Genomic DNA, 19,268 nt, shown 5'->3' with positions numbered 1-19,268 from the left:
TGGCCAATCAACTCAGTTATTAATATCTCACTTGCCACACGCTACAAACCATGAGCATAAATATTTTGTTAGCATTTTATCTTCACATTCCCTAAGTACCAGGCACCCCCTCTCTCTCTGCCCTAAGCCTTTCTAGTAACGTATAATCCTATCCAAACACACAGGCCTTCACAGAAAGTCACCCTAGCAGAGAATGTTCAATAATTGGACTTTCATTTTCTAAACTTAGCGCACATGTGTATGCATGTGTGTGTGTGCGTGCACTACACACACACACACGCACACGTGCAGCAATAAGAACATCCACTATGTCCTTATCCGTGGCCTTGAATGTACATTAGAAAACAGGTCTAATGCTAGCACTTCCAGAGCCTGTTGTGAGTGTACCCACCCAAGTTAACACCAATTGAGGTCACTTAATAACTGACCCTTGCTACTCAGCTCCAAACCAGACTTAGGTAGAGCACAAGTACAGGCAGTTGTTATTTGACTTTTCAAATTAAAAATCTTTAATCTTTAATTTGATAATTTAATCTTTGATGATTGATGATTAAAATGAAAGATTTTAATCCAAATTAAAGATTCTTCACCTGTTTTTTTTTTTAAATCCCTGCCTCCATAAAAATAAACAAAATTGGCAGAAAACATGAACTAATGTTACGGGAAAACAAGGCTAAACACAAGAAATCTGACTTAGGGTGGTCTGAGATGTTATTGCTAAATGAATCTTTGAAGAAAATGAATTCCTTTACTGGAATCGAAGTAATTTATTATGTATTTCATGGGTGTCTGCCAAAAGGGTTACCAGCAAAATGAAGACTTAATGGGTTTAAATTAGACACAGTCTGGTGGCCCTGCTGGTGTTTAGGGTTACCTGCAGTGGGGCTGGATTAGATGCAGTCTGGCAGCCCTGCTGGTGTTTAGGGTTACCTGCAGTGGGGCTGGATTAGATGCAGTCTGGCAGCCCTGCTGGTGTTTAGGGTTACCTGCAGTGGGGCTGGATTAGATGCAGTCTGGCAGCCCTGCTGGTGTTTAGGGTTACCTGCAGTGGGGCTGGATTAGATGCAGTCTGGCCCTGTTGTGTCTAGGGTTACCTGTAGTGGGGCTGGATTAGACGCAGTCTGGCAGCCCTGCTGGTGTTTAGGGTTACCTGTAGTGGGGCTGGATTAGATGCAGTCTGGTGGTCCTGTTGTGTCTAGGGTTACCTGCAGTGGGGCTGGATTAGACGCAGTCTGGCAGCCCTGCTCATGTTTAGGGTTACCTGCAGTGGGGCTGGATTAGATGCAGTCTGGTGGTCCTGTTGTGTTTAGGGTTACCTGTAGTGGGGCTGGATTAGATGCAGTCTGGCAGCCCTGCTGGTGTTTAGGGTTACCTGTAGTGGGGCTGGATTAGATGCAGTCTGGCGGCCCCGCTGGTGCGCGGGGTTCCTGTTTTTCTCTGAAATACCAACACTTTCTAGGGACCTCACAGATAGGCGCTGTCAGGCTTAGAGACTTGGAATTCAGCCACCGTCACTGACTTTAGGATTGCCCAGTACTCAATTTGTGAGTCTGTTTGTAACAGAATCTTATATAGCCCAGGCTGGCCTCAGACTTGCTGTGTAGCTGAGGCTGGCAAGGAACTCCACCTCCTAAGGACCGAGGCAGCCATGACAAGAATTTGCCACCACAGGCACGTCATGTGATAAACAGAATTCCAAGACAGTATCTGGTGTTTCTGGGAGATCAGCATGGCCAGCTTTCTCCATAGTTACGGGAGTTTTCCCCAGTGTTACAAGCTGTATTTTATTATAGCAAGCACCAGTGCTGTAATTAAATTTAGTGCTTGATTTATAGTGAAGCCTGAATATGATCTGAAAGTTATTTTGGGGTTCATGAATTAGCTTCTGGGAGGAAGTAGGTTCAGGTAGCCAAGAGATAGCTGCAGATTGCCGAGACCATAGTCTTGTCCTCCTACAAGGCAAGAGCATTTCCTCCCGTCTGGTCCGGAGCACTGTGTCGCATAAGTGCCACAGATTGCTTTGAAGCCCACGAAGAATAGAAACACTTAGTAGACGCTTGAATGTTGATAGTAGAGCGTTTTCATGGGGCCCCACCCCCAAGACACTGGAAATAAATCTTTACTTTTCTAGAAGGGAAATGTAAAAATGGAGGGTTCCTGCATTATATGAAGTAGCCATATTTTCAAGATTTTTATTTCTTTGACAGCCTTTTTTTTTTACAGTGCGTGTTTCCTTAGTTCCTGGCGCAGTGGCCATATGTCTGGTCTTCTGATCTCACTTTTGTTTTCTCACTGAAGCCCAGAGTTTAGGATCCTCACCCAGATCCTGAAAAGCCCATGATGATGATGATGACTCACAGGGTTTAAAATGTTTGCCTCAGGGTCCTGGACAGCTTCATTTGATGACTGAAATAGAATGACCCTTTCTGATTTCACAAGAATGTTTCCAGACTGATTTCAAGTGAAGGGATGGACCGAGGCAGCGTCCACTTGCCTATCAGCGCAGTCCCACACGGCTCCCTCCCCACTTCATGACCCTGTTTAGAGCGGGAACTCAGGCACACAAGAGAGCACGTTCTCCTTTGCCCTGGATGGATTGTGGCTACAGAACCCTTTCCTCTCTAGAAAAGGGTCATGGGCCACAGCAAGGATGATACAACCTGGACCCCAGGGCAAGCAGTGAAATTCCAGGATGGAATTTGCAGCTCTGGGTCAGGGCAGCAGTGAAGGTGACTAGCTCCTTGGGAGGGAGAATTCGAGAACTATCTTGTGAGGGGCAGTTCTCAGATATTCTCATGGGGTATGTGTTCCCGTGCCTTTAACATGGCGCCTTAAAAACTTATTGACTTCTGAGTTTTGTCCCATTTTCCCTCCATCTGAAACATAATCATCCTTGCTTTCAAGAGGAGGCGAAGGTTTCCAAGCAAGGATTTCCCTTCCCTGGGATGCACACGTTAGTTTTTGGGTTTTTGATTTGCAGAAGGGAGTTGGATTCCACAGCTTTGTGAGGGTTGGGGAGAGACTGGATTCCCCTCACAGGGGGGCCACACTCACTCAGTTGCACAGGGAGGCAGATCAGGGTCTTGAAGTTAGAGTGATCCCCATCAGAGATTCATTCCGAGCATGCCCACATGCCCTACAACTTGCCTAGGCACAAGCAGAGACTGGCGGCCCTCCAGCTGAGTCCTCTGTGCTGCTGGTCTGACACACGGACCTTGTGGTCCACTGGTGCTGGCCTCATCCCTCTGACCTTTACTATTCCCGGTGCTAGGATTACAGGCAACACCACCATTCCCAGCTAGGTTATGCAGTAGAGGGGCTGAACTCGGAGTTTCTTGCCTGCTTGGGAAGCTCTCCCAATCTCTCCTCCTCCACCCCTGGAGCGGACAGTTTTCAGGAGCTTTTTTCTCCTTTCCCATGAGTTTATAACATGAGTGTAGGTCATCGGGCTTGCTCGGCAGTCTCTTTTCTCTGTTGTGTTCCCATGGAGGCTCTCCCCAGTTCTCTGTCAGTGGAAGGGGCAAGGCAGGGGCAGGAGGGACGAGTGTTAGTGCCATGAGCACCTGACTGCCTGAGTGCGTCCCATCTGAAGTCTTTACTAACATTTCCAGTGGTGTCCGGAGACAGAGTTCATTTTCAAAGGAAGCAACAGGGCGAGGTGAACTGCGCCCGTCTCACAGCAAATGGACGTTTCCACACTCCCTTATCCCTGGAAGCACTTCTTTCCAGGGGCATTTTCCGGCCTGGCGGAGCTGCTGTCTCCCACCTACCCTGGCCTGCGTGCTGTGCTAAGCCAGGCTGAGTCTGGCGCTGATAACAGGTTCTTTCAGCAGGAAGTGCCTCCATTTTCAGTTGTCTGTGGGAGGGTGGAGGGCAGATAAGCAGTGAATGGAAACACAGAACAGATTTCTGCCCCACCCTCATTGCACTTTGATCTGGGAGAGACGTGGGGGGGGGGCACGGACACATGACTTCTGCCTGGTTTGAGCTGCTGTCTGCTGCGGAAGGGAGAAAGGATGGTTAGGCTCTGGGTATCCTAACTGTTCTTCTCTGCTTCCCCTCAGGAACATTTGTTTTGGGTCCAGAAAGAGCCTTCTGCTATACAGAGAGACCCACCATTAATGAAGTCCTTCAAAGGGCTTAATTAGATATGGGAAAATGTTAACTCATGGAAATTCTTTGATTCGTTTGTTATGATGTTGGGTCTCAATGGCCTGTAACAATGGACCTAACCAGGCTGGCCTCTCGGACTGGGACTAAAGGCATATGTCACCACTAAATTTCTTACCAGATAATTGTTGTTACTTTTTGTTTTTGTTCTGATTTTTTTTTTGTGAGACAGTGTCTCATAACCCAGATTAGCCTCCAATCCAGTATGTAGTTGAGGAGGATGGCCTCGAGCCCCTGTCCTGCCCACCTCCGGAGTGCTGGGATTGCAGAGGTTCACCACTGTGCCCAGCTCTCCTTTTCCTCATTTCTTGAGACCCAGGCTGATCTTTGCCTTAGCTTCTTGAATACAGCAATTATAGGTGTGGGATACCATGCCTATGACAGAGAGAGGCTGGGTCTTACTATACAGTCCATGCTGGCCTCACAGTCTCTATCCTTTGCCTCCATTTCCAGAATGTGGCGATCCCTGGCATGTCCCTGGTCACTATGTGCACACACTGGTTCCAAAGTTACCATTAATGCTTTCTGATCTTTTTCTCCTCAGAGGGTCCATGAATAAGACTTATGAAGGGAAAGGATTTAAGATGAACAGTGAAGAACTAGGTTTCTGCAGGAGAGTGAGTGACTCTTTCTGCAATTAAATGCAGCTGTGGGAATATTCTATTCACCAGTGCGCAGGTGCTCCAGGACTGGAGTCTAGCGATGTGTTTCTCCCAGGCATGGAGATGGTTTTGGGGATGCCCTGGACCCCCCTTTGGTGGCCCCTCCCGTGTTAGTGTCCTCACTCTCATTCACTCTTCATTTATTTAGTGCTCTTATTCTACTCCCTGGGCCTTTAACGTCTGCCTCTGCTTTCTGAAGCCGGTAGCTTTGGTTCTCTTTTGCTCCAGTACAGCAGTTAAAGGAACATACTCGGAGAAAGGAGCAGCTGGCCAGTCCTCTCAGCTGTGCCCAGCTCCATCCAGGTTTCCTTGTCACACTTGAGCTTAGTATGCCCAGGGGGACATAGAAGCCATGTCCTGCTGTTTCTGACTCACCATTGCGGCGGGATTTTTTCCAGCTTGCTACATGATCTTATTATTTTTAATAATTGCATAACAGTTCATGGAGCAGATGACCCAGCTTTTCCAGACAATTCCATATTAGACTATTCCCAGGACTGCATCTATTTTGAGTACCCCAGTAATGAAAGCCTTCCTTTATAACACCTTTGCTTTCTTTTGAATTATTTCCTTGTAATACACTTTCGGAAGTGAAATTTCTGAGTTCAGCAGGGCATAAACTTCTCAGTGGCCTTGGTTGGACACCAATGTTAATTGCCTTTTGTCGAAACCAAAATGTAGCATCGTGGGCCACAGACGGGACAGGCATGTTTACTAGCCTTTCGTAGTGCCATAAAGATGTCATTGCCCACTGACAGAGGAAGTCCAGGCTGCCAGCATCACTCAAGAATACAGCGCTGGAGCACGCCTAGACTTCTTGTGTTGTGTTTCATGTTTAAATATAATTTCTTAGGGCTGGCACGATGGCTTAGAGGCTACAGTTACTTGTAGTATAAGCCTGGTGTCCTGAGTTCTATTCCTAGAAAGCATATAAAGTTGGAAGGAGAAAGAGAAAAAAATGATTCCATGAAATTATCTGCACACATACATGGAGTGGTACATGTGCACCCCTAATCTCTCCTCGTCTATCTCTCTTTCTCTCACATACACACACTCACACTCATATTAAAAAGTTATGAAGAATTGGGCACAAAGTTCTCTTGTGTTTTCCAAGAGACCCAGCTGTTGCTTTTGGTTCCCACAGGGCTGATGTTTCTCAGGTGCATACATCCTGCATTTGGGGGTTTGGTCCTTTCTAGCACTGTGGTCTTGTCTCTATACCTAATATCCATATAGAAGATAGTTACTCCTCAGAAACTTGGAATCATTGTTCAGATGTGAGAACAACACTAAAGACCATTTTTTTTGGAGCTGGGGATGCATTCAGTGTGTGGTGTGTGTGCATGTGCGTTTGCATGTTGCATGTGTGGATTTTAGTGCATGGGAGAGCATGAGCCTTCCTCTGCTGGGCTTAGAGGCAACACACTTGACTCTCTCTCTTCCCCCTCCCTCCCTCCTCCTCTGAGAAAGGATCTCCTCTGTAACTCAGGCTGTCTGGACTCCACTAGGCAACCTTAACTGGTCTCCACCCCACAGTACCCTTCAGCCTCAGCCTCCTAAGAGCTGTGCCCAGCTCAAAAAAGTTTCTTTTAAAACACGACTTATTTTCGAAAATGCTAGGAGCAAAGGGTCATTTTAAGTGGCTATTGAGTGTCTTGTATTTCTCTTTGTGAAGAGCTGTCACTAAAATCAAAATGCATAGCATTTGAGAGGCAGATACAGGGGCAGATGGAGCTCTGTAAATCTGAGATCAGCCTGATCTGAACAGTGAATTACAGGTCAGTCACGACTGCAGAGTAAGACCCTTTCTCAGACAGACAGGCAGACAGACAGGCAGACGGGCAGGCAGGCAGGCAGAAAAATGCATAGCCTGACCCTTGGCTTTTACTCCCACTCTTTTTGTCGAGGCCAGCCTTGTCTACAAAGTGAGTTCCATGACAGTCAGTGCTACACAGAGAGACCCTGTCTGGAAAAACCAAAATGACATAAAATAAAATGAATATCTAAACGCACCTGTTACTGTTGTTATTGGTTTACACAACTGTATATAAAGTCTCTATAGTAGGTACCCAACCAGAGTAAAGGCTACACACACAGAAAGCTCTGTTATTAATTAATCTATCGTTACAATGCTCTCCCCCGTTTATTGTCTCTTCAGTTCTATCCCTGACTACAGCAAACACTGTCTGGGAACAAAAGCAATGTTAGTTCTGGCTGGCCTGACACTCACTCCGTAGACCAGGCTGGCCTCGAACTCTAAGATGGGCCTGCACTAACTGCCCTGTCTGTCTGTCTATCTATCTATCTATCTATCTATCTATCTATCTATCTATCTATCTATCTATCTATCTATCTATCATCTGTCTGTCTTTTATGTGTGTTGGTGTTTTGCTCGTGTGTGTTATCTGTGTGAGAGTGTTGAATCCCTTGGAACTGGAGTTACAGATGGTTGTGATGTGCCTTGCGGGTGCTGTGACTTGAACCCTGGGTCCTCTGGAAGGGTAGCTGGTGTTCTCAACCACAGAGCCATCTCTCTAACCCCAAATATCTATTTTATAGATGGAAACAGGCACAGGGCATTTGATATCAGCCTTCTTGTTTGCCCTCCAGCCACATCTCCCATTTCAGCAGGCTTCTGATCTGGTGCAGACCCCGTTCTTTGGAAGATCCTTGTCTCACTCCTAACAGCGGTGGGTGGGCGATATGGCTGAGCGAGGAGAAGCCCAGGGTGGTGGAGGAGACTGACTCATGTAAACTGCTCTCTGATCTCTATACAGATACTGTGGTGAGCACGTCCATTTGCATACATGTGCACATACACACATCAATAAATGAATACTGCATATAAAGAGCACAGCTCGCCCTGTGGAATGCTCACATAGTAAGGCACCTTGCGATTACAGACATGACCTCCTGAGCCATGTCTGAGCCAGGGGAACGGTATACAGAGGAGATGGCAGGAGGTGACTGCACCCTCTAGCTGTCCCACCCAGAACTTTGACCAGGCAGGCTAATGTAGGTCCTAACCCAGCAGCCTTTGGCTCTCATCCTACCACGTGTTTTAAGCTGTCAACTAGGGCAGGCGGGTGAGCTGCTTGCTGGCTTGTCTGACGTCCTGACTCCTGGATGCTCCTAGCCCCAGCCCCAACAGGAGCCTTGCTAATGATGCTCTTTGTGGAGTGCCATGATGCACTGAGCTCTGTCCCAGCAATTCATGCACACTCTGTATTTCTCAGAAATAACACTTGCTGCACAAGACACAAACACGGTCAGAAATCTGCAGATTTGCTGCTTTTGGAATAAGTGGACTGGCGCAAAGCTGGGTGTGACAGAAATCTCTCTCTGTCATCTACCATCGTGGAGCCTTTCTAACACAATAGATTCTTTTATTGGGTCTCAGTTTTGTATCATTCAGGGACTGAAACGTGGATCTGCCCTGGATTTGCTTGTAACTTTTTTTGGAGTTTCTGGAATTAAGGTCTGAAGTTACTTCCCAGCCTGACAAGTGTTATGCTCTCTGCAACATCCAGTTGTTTGACAGCATTATTGCAGTTATTTCAACAATTTCACAAGAATCTGTATTCTGGGTATTTCAAGCTGGGCTTGTGGCATATGCCTTTAATCCCAACACTTGGGAGGCAGAGGCAGAGGCAGACAGATCTCTGTGAGCTGGAGGTCAGCCTGGTCTACTACACAGCCGACAGCAACAAAACAAAACAAACAGCACAAAATAAAAATAAAACAAAAATTTTGACATCTCAACCACTTTGAAGTTTGCTTCTCACCCCCCCCTCCAATCTTCTTGATGCATGTGTATCTATGTTAAAGGCTTCCAGTGCATCTATGTATACATCGCAAAATGTCTTTTGTCTCCCTCCCTCCCTCTCTGCCTCCCTCCCTCCCTCCCTCCCTCCCTCCCTCCCTCCCTTCCTCTCTCCCTCCCTCTCTGCCTCCCTCCCTGTCTCCCTCCTTTCTTCCCTCCCTCCCTCCATCCCTGCCTCCCTCCCTCCCTCCCTCCTTCCCTCTTTTTCATCCTTTTCTTGTTCACGTTTACATTTGATTTTGGATATTGCTAAGTTGTCAAGATTAGCCTTGAAGTAACTGCATCATTGTGTCTCCCCCTCCTCCCCTTTCTCTGGGTCTTATTTTATAGTCTGGGCTGACCTAGGACATGCTACCCTGGCTTGCCTCGGACTCACAGTAATCTCCCTCCTTCTGTCTCATGGGTGCTGGGGTTACAGACATCCACTGCCATGCCTGGCTCCAGGTCTTGAGCTCTCAGTCCCCTGCCTCAGTTTCCAGACCAACTTCTCGCTGCATATTTATTTGTCCACCTGGAGTTTTGCTGGGAAAGAGAAAGATGGAGATGTGGACAGTGGGTTTGGTCTGTCCTGTTGGAAAGTTTGGGTGTGGAGGGGCAGGTCACATGACTGGACTAGCTCCAGGCTGGTATATGTGGGCTAGAGAACAATGTGGATCCTGCTGTGGAAAGGATTTCTCTGGACCGCGCTGTGTCGGGGCCTCACAGCTCTGCACATGCCCATCCAACACAGCTGCACCTGCCACAGGTGGCCGAGAAATGGTCAGAACGTCAGTGTGGCTGCTTGAGGAATTTAAGGCGTGGTATTTCCAAAAATATTTGAAAAGTTTTAAGGAATCATGTGTTTCAAACAGGGATAGATAGAGCCCTGAGCTTGGAAGAGCTTAGGGTGCCTGAGATTTGGGGAGAGAAAAGGTGTGTCTAGAGAGTTCGTGGTGTGGCTGGAGTTTTGAGAAACTCTGTCAAAGGTGGCTGGTCTCTCAAGATGTAGTCTAAGTGGATTCCAGTTATCTGGATTTGATGCCACAGCATTTTTGTGATGTGAATGTCGATGCCCTGGCAGCATCTGACCTAGATCCACAAGGTGGCTTAGCTCTCCAGTGTGGCTCGTTTTCATCGGTGGCTTTGACAAATTGGAGTCCGTCAGGCTCCCTTCCCCTGTCACCTGCATCTTGCCAGGTGGTCACTGTAGGTAAGAGCATGGATCTTCCGTGTTGTCAGATCAGGTCACTGGCACTGGCTGGCAGTGCTCAGTGCAGTGGATGCCCTTGCTTTGGACAAGGAAGAGCAGACCTGGCTTTATTCCTCCTGAGTTGGTCTCCGGGGCAACTCTGGCCTTAGTTGTGCCAACCATGCCATTTGTTTCCAGATGCTGAGGCAGGAGGATTGGGCCAGCTAATGAGCGATGCTTTACTAACTGCCTCTCCTCCCTGTTCTTGTATTCTATCAGGCAGGTGCCCCGGTGATGTCTGCAGTGGGAGAAGGCACCAGCTCTGAGAACAGTGACCTCAAGTACGCAGGTCAAGACGGTCTCTACATAGGCGTCAGCCTGTCCTCTCCCGCTGAAGTCACATCCTCCGTACGGCAGGATTCTTGGTGTGCTCTGGCTCTGGCCTGAGCTGGAGCTGACAAGAGGCAAGGGGGCTCTGAGAACCTCACTCCACTTGTCTGAATTTGTGCGGCAGTCCAGATGGCAGCAAAAATGCAGACATTAACATTCCTTCGATGCATGATTTCTGTGCCTTTGTTTTGAAAGAGATATATTTCCCAAGAAGCTTGCTGAAGTAAGAAGAGATGGCTCCTGCAAGAGGGGCCAGCACAGCAGGCAAGTGGCCTGCTCCCATCAGCCCGGGCTCCCATCAGCCCGGGCCACCTCCAGCCAGCCGGCCTCTGGGTCTGCCCCACACCTGTGGCAGAAACTGCAGCAATGACTGGGGCTTTGCGTGCTAAGGAAGATTGAGAGATTAAAAAAAAAAAGTTATATGCGTATAGCCCCAAATCACGTGCTTTTTGTGATCAACCTTGGTTATCCCAGAATTTCTTCATAGCTCATGGGCATGCACGTTTCACAAGCATTCGTGGAGAGGAGCATTGAAGCCATTTGGTACATCCCGGAGACGGAGTGTGGTCCTGGGACCGCGACGAGACCGAATTATAACGGACAGATGCTGACTGACGTTTCTCAGCGTTCACTGTCACGTGGCTGATCTGAGGTCACTTGGAATTTGTAAACAGGGTAGCAAACAAGATATTTTTCTTCCATGTACACAATAATTTTTAAGTGCAATTTGCGTTGCAGCAATCAGTGTTAAATCATTTGCTTAAGATTTAACAGCATTTTTATAATGAATGTAAACATTTTAACTTAATGGTACTTAAAATAATTTAAAAAAAAGTTAACTTAGACATGCTTCTTACACCAACAGCCCATTTCTGTATTCCCAATTGTTTTTAAAAAATACCAACCAAAAAAAGGTTTCAAGAACAAATCTTCTCTCAGGAAAATTGCCTTTTCTCCATTTATGGATTTTTATACAACAACACCCACACAACCCCCTTTCTTTTACTGAGGAAAAAGTGCTGGAGATTGCAACAAACCTTTACTACCTAAAGAATAGCATTTGTAAATATTCTACGCATCTATAAGCACTCTTGAAGTCTGTACCGTGTGACTAACCCACAGGTTGGTTTACATTATTTTTTTTTAATGGGATGTCATATGGAAACCTATTTCACCAGAGTTTTAAAGAAATAAAAAGGGTATTGTTTTGCGTTCTTCACAGTGAGTTTCTTCCTTTCCTTAGTTTTGCTGCTGTGTGTCTGTGACTTGTCACATAAAATGAAGAGCATGTGTTGTTTGTGACCTGCCGTGAGGCCTTTATTTCAAAGAATTGTCCTATGGGAGCTGTCGTGCACCTTGGCCCACAATAGTGAGTTAGCACTTCTATTTAGGTCAGCAGATGGCCTTGCCTGAGATTGTGAGCCTCCTGCTTAGGACCACTGCTTAAAGACTGGTTCCTTAGGACAGACTCGTAGCCAGCCCTAAAGTTCCTTGAGAATGAATGCACTCTGGGGCTCCAGGTCAGGACACTTCTTAGCCTCACTTCTGCAAAGTGCCACATAATCTCAAAGCACGTCACTAAGTTGCCCCGGAAGCGGTGTGTGTGGGGGTGTTGTTAACTTGCAATCTTCCTGCCACCAAGAGGCTGAGGTTACAAGCCTGTAACACCAGACCCAACTCAAATCTCTCAAACAGTCCGGCAGTCAAAGTTTGGCACCTACAACTCTTATCTGCTTGAGGCTTCTGGATAGATTGTGCAGGAGAGTGTTCAGCAGCTGACCTGTGAGCAGGCAACTTTGTGACCCCTGGGTGGTTATAATCAGGTATAAGAAGGCACTAGACACTGTGGGCCATGCAACAGGATGTAATGTTCTGGTTGGTCCAGCAGCACAAGCTTTTGGACTCAGAATAAATGGATCTTGGTTGATGACCCCTAGAGCACAGTGTCACAGTGAGCTGAATCTTCTCAGTGGTCACAGGGCTGATGTCTTTAATTTGGAAGAGATTTTTAATTAGTTTGGCTTTTATTTTCTTAATCCTTCCATTTCTGTTATTAATGGCCATCTCTCTTAAGATCCGGGCATCTTACAGCTTTAGAATGAGCTGTTTCCATCTGCATTTGTGTCCCACTGTCCCATTGCTAGAATAGCCGAGGCAGTAGTGGGCCTGTAGCCCTGTCTGTGGTTCCTCCAAACAGGGAAGCTGCTGGAACTGGACCACTGTTAGACTGTCCTTTTCCCACCCAGGGCTTCGGTCTTTGGCGTCCTGGAAGAATGGATCTTATGGGTTGGTAGACTGGCCACTGGTACTCACCCTTCACAGAAAATTCACACATCCATATGGACCCAGACCGGAAAATGGAAAAGTCTGGCAGCCGCTGGGTCTGCAGAGTAGGAAAAAACAGCTTTGCTTGGCTTGGCTCATCTCTTTAGTGTCTTAGTGAGTTTTTCATTTCTTAGAAACAATTAATTCTTCATTGTTTCCCTTTGGTGCCTCCTTAGCTATTACAGAGTTTCCTCTGTCTCCCCACCTCTGACTACAAGCTTGGTCCATATTTTTGTGACTGCTGTTCTTTTATTAGACTGACAAAACAATTCTGCTCAGATAACGCTTGCCGGATCCCATTTTCTACACAGAGTACTGCACTTTATTCACGTACGTATGGCTGTAGAAATAGAATTATTTTTGACACATTCTCATTGTTGGAAATTGCCTACATAGCAGAGGCTGGCCTTGAGCGGATGCTTCTGCCTCTGTCTCCTGAATGCTGGGATTAGCAGGTTTGCGCCACCAAATCCAGCTTGCTGCTTTCCGGATCAAACACAGGAGCTGTGCACTTTGCCCGCTGACGTGCATCCCCAGCATATTTAACTATATTTTTGTGAATTCTTTTTAACATTCTAAGACCAGCCTGAGGAAATAGTAAATTCACGTGGCACTTTTGAAGTGAGGATTACTTTGTGTGTGTGTGTGGGGAGCACATGGCTGCTGTGCACATGTGCGGAGTCTGCAGAGCAACTTTAGACAATTTCTTTTATTGTTAGGGAATGTCTTTATAAAACCACCTAATTTAGAGGCAGAGCCTCTCATGGAACCTGAAACTTACCAGCCAGCAAGCCTCTGGGATCTTCCTGCCTCTGCCTCATTCATGCTGGGTTCAAACACAAACACCTGAGCTTTTATGGGACCTGGACTCAGATTCTCTTGCTTGCATAACCAGCATCTTTTTATGTTTTTCGAGACAGGATTTCTCTGTAACTTTGGAAGCTATCCTGGAACTAGCTCTTGAAGACCAGGCTGGCTTCTAAATCACAGAAATCCACCTGCCTCTGCCTCCTGAGTGCTGGAATTAAAGGTGTGCACCACCACTGCCCAGCTGTAGCCAGCATCTTACCAAGTGAACTGCCTCTGCAACTTATGTGCTGATTCCTGTACCAAGTGCTGCCCAGAAACCAGTGTGTCTCATACTAAATAAACTAGGCTACGACCCCTGTTTACAAATGAGCCTGCTGAGGAACAGGCAAGGGGGTGACTCACAAAGTCTACAGTCTGGCTCCATATCCCTCCTTTTAATTTGAAGCATGTATCTTTCCATTTCCACTTAAAGGCACCGTGCTGGCTATGCTGGGGCAGGCTTGGCTTGTAATCCAGGTATTTGGGAGGTTGAGACAGGAGGATCAAGAATTCAAGGTCAACCTTCTCAAGTTAGAAGCTAATATGATCTATATGAGATTCTGCTTCAAAAAAAAACCCAAACTACACTAAATGAAAACAAATCCCCAGACCCCAAACAATCAACCCTAAAAACAAATCCCCAGACCTAAAATAATCAACCCCAAAACCTAAACACCAGAGAGCATAAAGAATACCCCACTGGATCAGTGTCTCTGAGCTTTGTTGTGTCATTTTTCCCCTGGAACAGTCTGCAAGATCTTGGCAATGGTGTTTTGGGCTCTGACTTCTTGGTGAAGTGACTGTTGCAGTTTACATCACTGTTGCCATTATTACTTCAATAACTGTATTGCCAGCGATGCTGCATGCATGAGCATTATACACAGTACTTGTAAGAATTGCACTGACCCTTGTGTCCGGCTCACTCCCCAGCGTTTGGACACACAGGTTGTGTGTAAGGCTAAGGAAGTGACATGTTTTGGCCTTCGTGTTCATTAGCTTTTTGTTTCTTTCTTGGTGTAGGAGGTCTTTCTGTCTGTGTTGCTTTCATTGGTTAATAAAGAAACTTCTTTGGGCCTGTTGATAGGGCAGAACTTAGGTAGGTGGGGAAAACTAAATGGCATGCTGGGAGAAAGGAGGCAGAGTCAGAGACAGACGCTGGGAATTTTACCTGGTAAACCACTGCCATGTGGCGATACATAGATTAATAGAAGTGGGCTAAATTAAGATGTAAGAATTAGCCAATAAGAAGCTAGAGCTAATGGGCCAAGCAGTGATTAATATAGTTTCTGTGTGGTTATTCCGGGGCTAAGCTAGCTGGGCGGCGGGGATGAACAAGCAGGCCCTCCTACCCTTTCCTTCCTTCCTTCCTTCCTTCCTTCCTTCCTTCCTTCCTTCCTTCCTTCCTTCCTTCCTTCCTTTCAGATGGGGTCTTTCTATTTAGCCCTGGCTGTCCTGGAACTTGGTCTGTAGCCCAGGCAGTCCTTGAACTCACAGAGATCTGCCTGTCTCTGTCAGGTGTGTATGGCTGTACCCTGTTAATGCACTGCTGGGGATGGCACTGTGCCAACTGAGCCACCCCCAGTCAGACTTTTCCGTTCCTGGCTCTGCCAAGTCGCTCGTCCAGAGGCCATCCCAGTTCAGACTCTCAGGGCAGTATGTGCTAATATCTGTCTTCTCGTCCAATGAGCCTGCTATCAAACATTCTCATCTAGTCTCTAGGGTCTTGGAGTTTTGTTTTGCTTTTGTCTTGTGATTAAGAGTGATTAAGGAGCCTTTCATGGCGCTGTTATTGTTACAGTGACCCCATTTGTGCTGTCTGGCCTGGAACTTGAACTTCCTATGCAGACCAGGTGGGCCTCAAATGTATAGTGATCCTTTTGCTCCTACCTCCTGAATGTAGCTGGGATTACAGATGTGAGCACACATATCCAGATAATCTTTCCTTTCTCTTTCTACAGTGTTGGGGATAAAATCGATAGCAGGTGTCTTATTATGAAATCACACCCAGAGCCTGGACCTTCCCTCTTTCCTCCCATGCCTTCCCCTCCCCTCCCCTCTGCTTCTCCACTACTCCTGTCTCTTCCTTTTGCTTCTATTTTATTGATTTCAGCCCCCAGCTTGATTATTTCCTGTCTTCTACCCCTCTTGGATGTGCTTGCATCTTTTTGTTCTAGAACTTTCAGGTGTGCTGGTAACTTGTTAGCATGAGATCTCTCCATTTTTTATTTTTAAAAGAGTTATTTACTTATGCTATGTTTATGAGTATTCTATTTGCATGTACACCTTTATGCCAGAAGAGGGCATCAGATCCCATCATAGATGGTTGTGAGCCACCATGTGGTTGCTGGGGACCTCTGGAAGAGAGTCAGTACTCTTAACCACTGAGCCATCTTTCCACAAATAAATCTTTGATGCTATTTTTTTTTTGGCGTTTTGAGACAAGGTTTCTCTATGTAACAGCCCTGATTATCCTGGAACTCATTTTATAAACCAGACTGTCCTCAAACTTAGAGAGAATTCAGGACCTCTGGAAGAGCAGATGGTGCTCTTAATCACTGAGTCATTGCTCCAGCACCCAGCTGTTGTTGTTGTTTTAAATATAGACACTTGGTACTATGAACTTTCCTCCTATTTTCACTGTCATTGTGTCCCGTAAGCTAGGGTGTACTATACCTTCATTTCACTGAGTTCTGGGAAGTCTTTGGTTTTTTTCTTTATTTCTGTCTTGACCCAGTAGTTATTTAGTACAGAGTTGTTTAACTTCCACAATTCATTGAAGGGCATCTAGGTTGTTTCCAGGTTCTGGCTATTACAAACAATGCTGCTATGAACACAGTTGAGCATATATTTTTGTTGTATGATAGCGCATCTCTTGGGTATATTCCCAAGAGTGGCATTGCTGGGTCCAGGGGTAGGTTGATCCCGAATTTCCTGAGAAAAAGAAACACTAATTTCCAAAGTGGTTGCACAAGTTTGCATTCCCACCAGCAATGGATGAGTGTACCCCTTTCTCCACAACCTCTCCAGCAAAGGCTATCATTGGTGTTTTTTATTTTAGCCATTCTGACAGGTGTAAGATGGTATCTTAAAGTTGTCTTGATTTGCATTTCCCTGATCGCTAAGGAAGTTGAGCATGACCTTAAGTGTCTTTTGACCATTTGAACTTCTTCTGTTGAGAATTCTCTGTTCAGCTCAGTGCCCCATTTTATAATTGGGTTGATTAGCCTTTTACGGTCTAGTTTCTTGAGTTCTTTATATATTTTGGAGATCAGACCTTTGTCAGTTGCGGGGTTGGTGAAGATCTTCTCCCAGTAAGTGGGTTGCCTTTTTGTCTTAGTGACAGTGTCCTTTGCTTTACAGAAGCTTCTCAGTCTCAGGAGGTCCCATTTATTCAATGAGGTCCTTAATGGCTATGCTGCTGGGATTATACGTAGGAAGTGGTCTCCTTTGCCCATATGTTGTAGAGTACTTCCCACTTTCTCTTCTATCAGGTTCAGTGTGTTCGGACTGATATTGAGGTCCTTAATCCATTTGGACTTGAGTTTTTTGCATGGTGATAGATATAGATCTATTTTCATTCTTCTACAGATTGACATCCAGTTTTGCCAGCACAATTTGTTGAAGATGCTCTCTTTTTTCCATTGTATACTTTTAGCTCCTTTATCGAAAATGAGGTGTTCATAGGTTTGTGGGTTAAAGTCAGGGTCTTCTATTCGATTCCATTGGTCGACTTCTCTGTTTTTATGCCAGTACCAAGCTGTTTTCAATACTGTAGCTCTGTAATAGAGTTTGAAGTCAGGAATGGTAATGCCTCCAGACGATCCTTTATTGTATAAGATTGTTTTGGCTATCCTGGTTTTTTTTTGTTTTTCCATATAAAGTTGATTATTGTCTTCTCCAGATCTGTGAAGAATTTTAATAGGATTTTGATGGGGATTGCATTGAATCTATAGATTGCTTTTGGTAGAATTGCCATTTTTACTATGTTGATCCTCCCAATCCAAGAGCAAGGGAGGTCCTTCCATTTTCTGGTGTCTTCTTCAATTTCTTTCTTCAAAGACTTATAGTTCTTGTCAAATAGATCTTTCACTTCCTTGGTCAGAGTTACCCCAAGATATTTTATGCTATTTGTGGCTATCGTGAAAGGTGATGCTTCTCTGATTTCCCTCTCTGCTTCCTTATCCTTAGTGTATAGGAAGGCAACTGATTTTTTTTGTGTACTGCTACATTACTAAAGGTGTTTATCAGCTGTAGGAGTTCTTTGGTAGGTTTTTTGGGGTCGCTTATGTATACTATCATATCATCTGCAAATAACGAAAGCTTAACTTCTTCCTTTCCAATACGAATCCCCTTAATGCCCTTATGTTGTCTTATTGCTATTGCTAGAACTTCAAGCACTATATTGAAGAGGTATGGAGAAAGTGGACATCCTTGTCGTGTTCCTGATTTTAGTGGGATGGCTTTGAGGTTTTCTCTGTTTAATTTAATGTTAGCTGTCGGCTTGCTGTAAATAGCTTTTATTATATCTAGGTATGACCCTTGTATCCCTAATCTCTCCAAGACCTTTATCATAAAGGGGTGTTGAATTTTGTCGAGTGCTTTTTCAGCATCTAATAAAATTATCATATGGTTTTTTTTCTTTCAGTTTATTTATATGGTGGATTACATTGATAGATTTGCGTATGTTGAACCAGCCCTGCATCTCTGGGATGAAGCCTACTTGATCATAATGGATAATTTTTCTATGTTCTTGGATTTGGTTTGCCAGTATTTTATTGAGAATTTTTGCGTTGATGTTCATGAGTGAGATTGGTCTGTAATTCTCTTTCTTGGTTGGTTCTTTGTGTGGTTTTGGTATCAGGGTAACTGTAGCTTCATAAAAGGAATTTGGCAATGACTCTTCTGTTTCTATATTGTGAAATACATTAAGGAGTATAGGTATTAGCTCTTCTTGCAAGTTCTGGTAGAATTCTGCATTGAAACCATCTGGTCCTGGGCTTTTTTTGGAAGGGAGATTTTGATAACAGTTTCTAGTTCTTCACAACCAACAGGTCTATTTAGATCATTCACCTGGTCTTGGTTTAGGTTTGGTATATGGTACTTATCTAAAAAAATGTCCATTTCTTTTGTATTTTCCAGTTTTGTGGCATACAGGCTTTTGTAGTAAGATCTAATGATTCTCTGAATTTCCTCTGTGTCTGTGGTTATGTCCCCCTTTTTATTTCTGATCTTATTTATTTGCGTGTTCTCTCTCTGTCGTTTAATTAGTTTGGATAGAGGTTTGTCCATCTTGTTGATTTTCTCCAAGAACCAACTTTTTGTTTCATTGATTCTTTGGACTGTTTTCTGTGTTTCTATTTTGTTGATTTCAGCCCTCAGTTTGATTATTTCCAGTCTTCTACTCCTCCTGTGCGTGTCTGCTTCTTTTTCTTTCTAGAGCTTTCAGGTGTACTGTTAAGTCCCCAATGTATGCATTCTCCGTTTTCTTTAAGTGGACACTTATTGCTATGAACTTTCCTCTTAGCACTGCTTTCATCATGTCCCATAGGTTTGAGTATGTTGTCTCTTTATTTTCATTAAATTCAAGGAATTCTTAATTTCTTTCTTAATTTCTTCCTTGACCCAGGTGTGGTTCAGTAGTTGACTGTTCAGTTTCCATGAGTTTGTCGGCTTTCTGTGGGTAGCATTGTTGTTGCCTTCTAACTTTAATCCACGGTGATCTGATAAGACACAGGTGGACACTGATTTTTTTTGGTATCTGTGGAGGTTTCCTTTGTTTCCGAGTATGTGGTCAATTTTCGAGAAGGTTCCATGAGCTGCAGAGAAGAAGGTATATTCTTTCCTATTTGGGTGGAATGTTCTATAGATGTCTGTTAAGTCC

At 45.1% G+C, this 19,268-nt stretch overlaps 1 protein-coding gene across 2 annotated transcripts in view; it reads left to right on the top strand.

Moving 5' to 3' along the window:
• Gata6 (GATA binding protein 6) overlaps positions 1–11,427 on the top strand; it is a 33,167-nt gene extending 21,740 nt beyond the window's left edge. For both annotated transcript variants that reach the window (XM_075969297.1, XM_075969298.1), the window contains exon 7: positions 10,103–11,427. In XM_075969297.1, the coding sequence (XP_075825412.1) occupies positions 10,103–10,270 (168 nt within the window). In that variant the 3' untranslated portion in view covers positions 10,271–11,427. The remainder of the gene's footprint in view (positions 1–10,102) is intronic.
• Positions 11,428–19,268: the final 7,841 nt, after the last annotated feature.

Source organism: Microtus pennsylvanicus, chromosome 4 (assembly GCF_037038515.1).
Source record: "Microtus pennsylvanicus isolate mMicPen1 chromosome 4, mMicPen1.hap1, whole genome shotgun sequence".
NCBI lineage: Eukaryota > Metazoa > Chordata > Mammalia > Rodentia > Cricetidae > Microtus > Microtus pennsylvanicus.
This window is presented reverse-complemented; position numbering and strand designations above follow the sequence as displayed.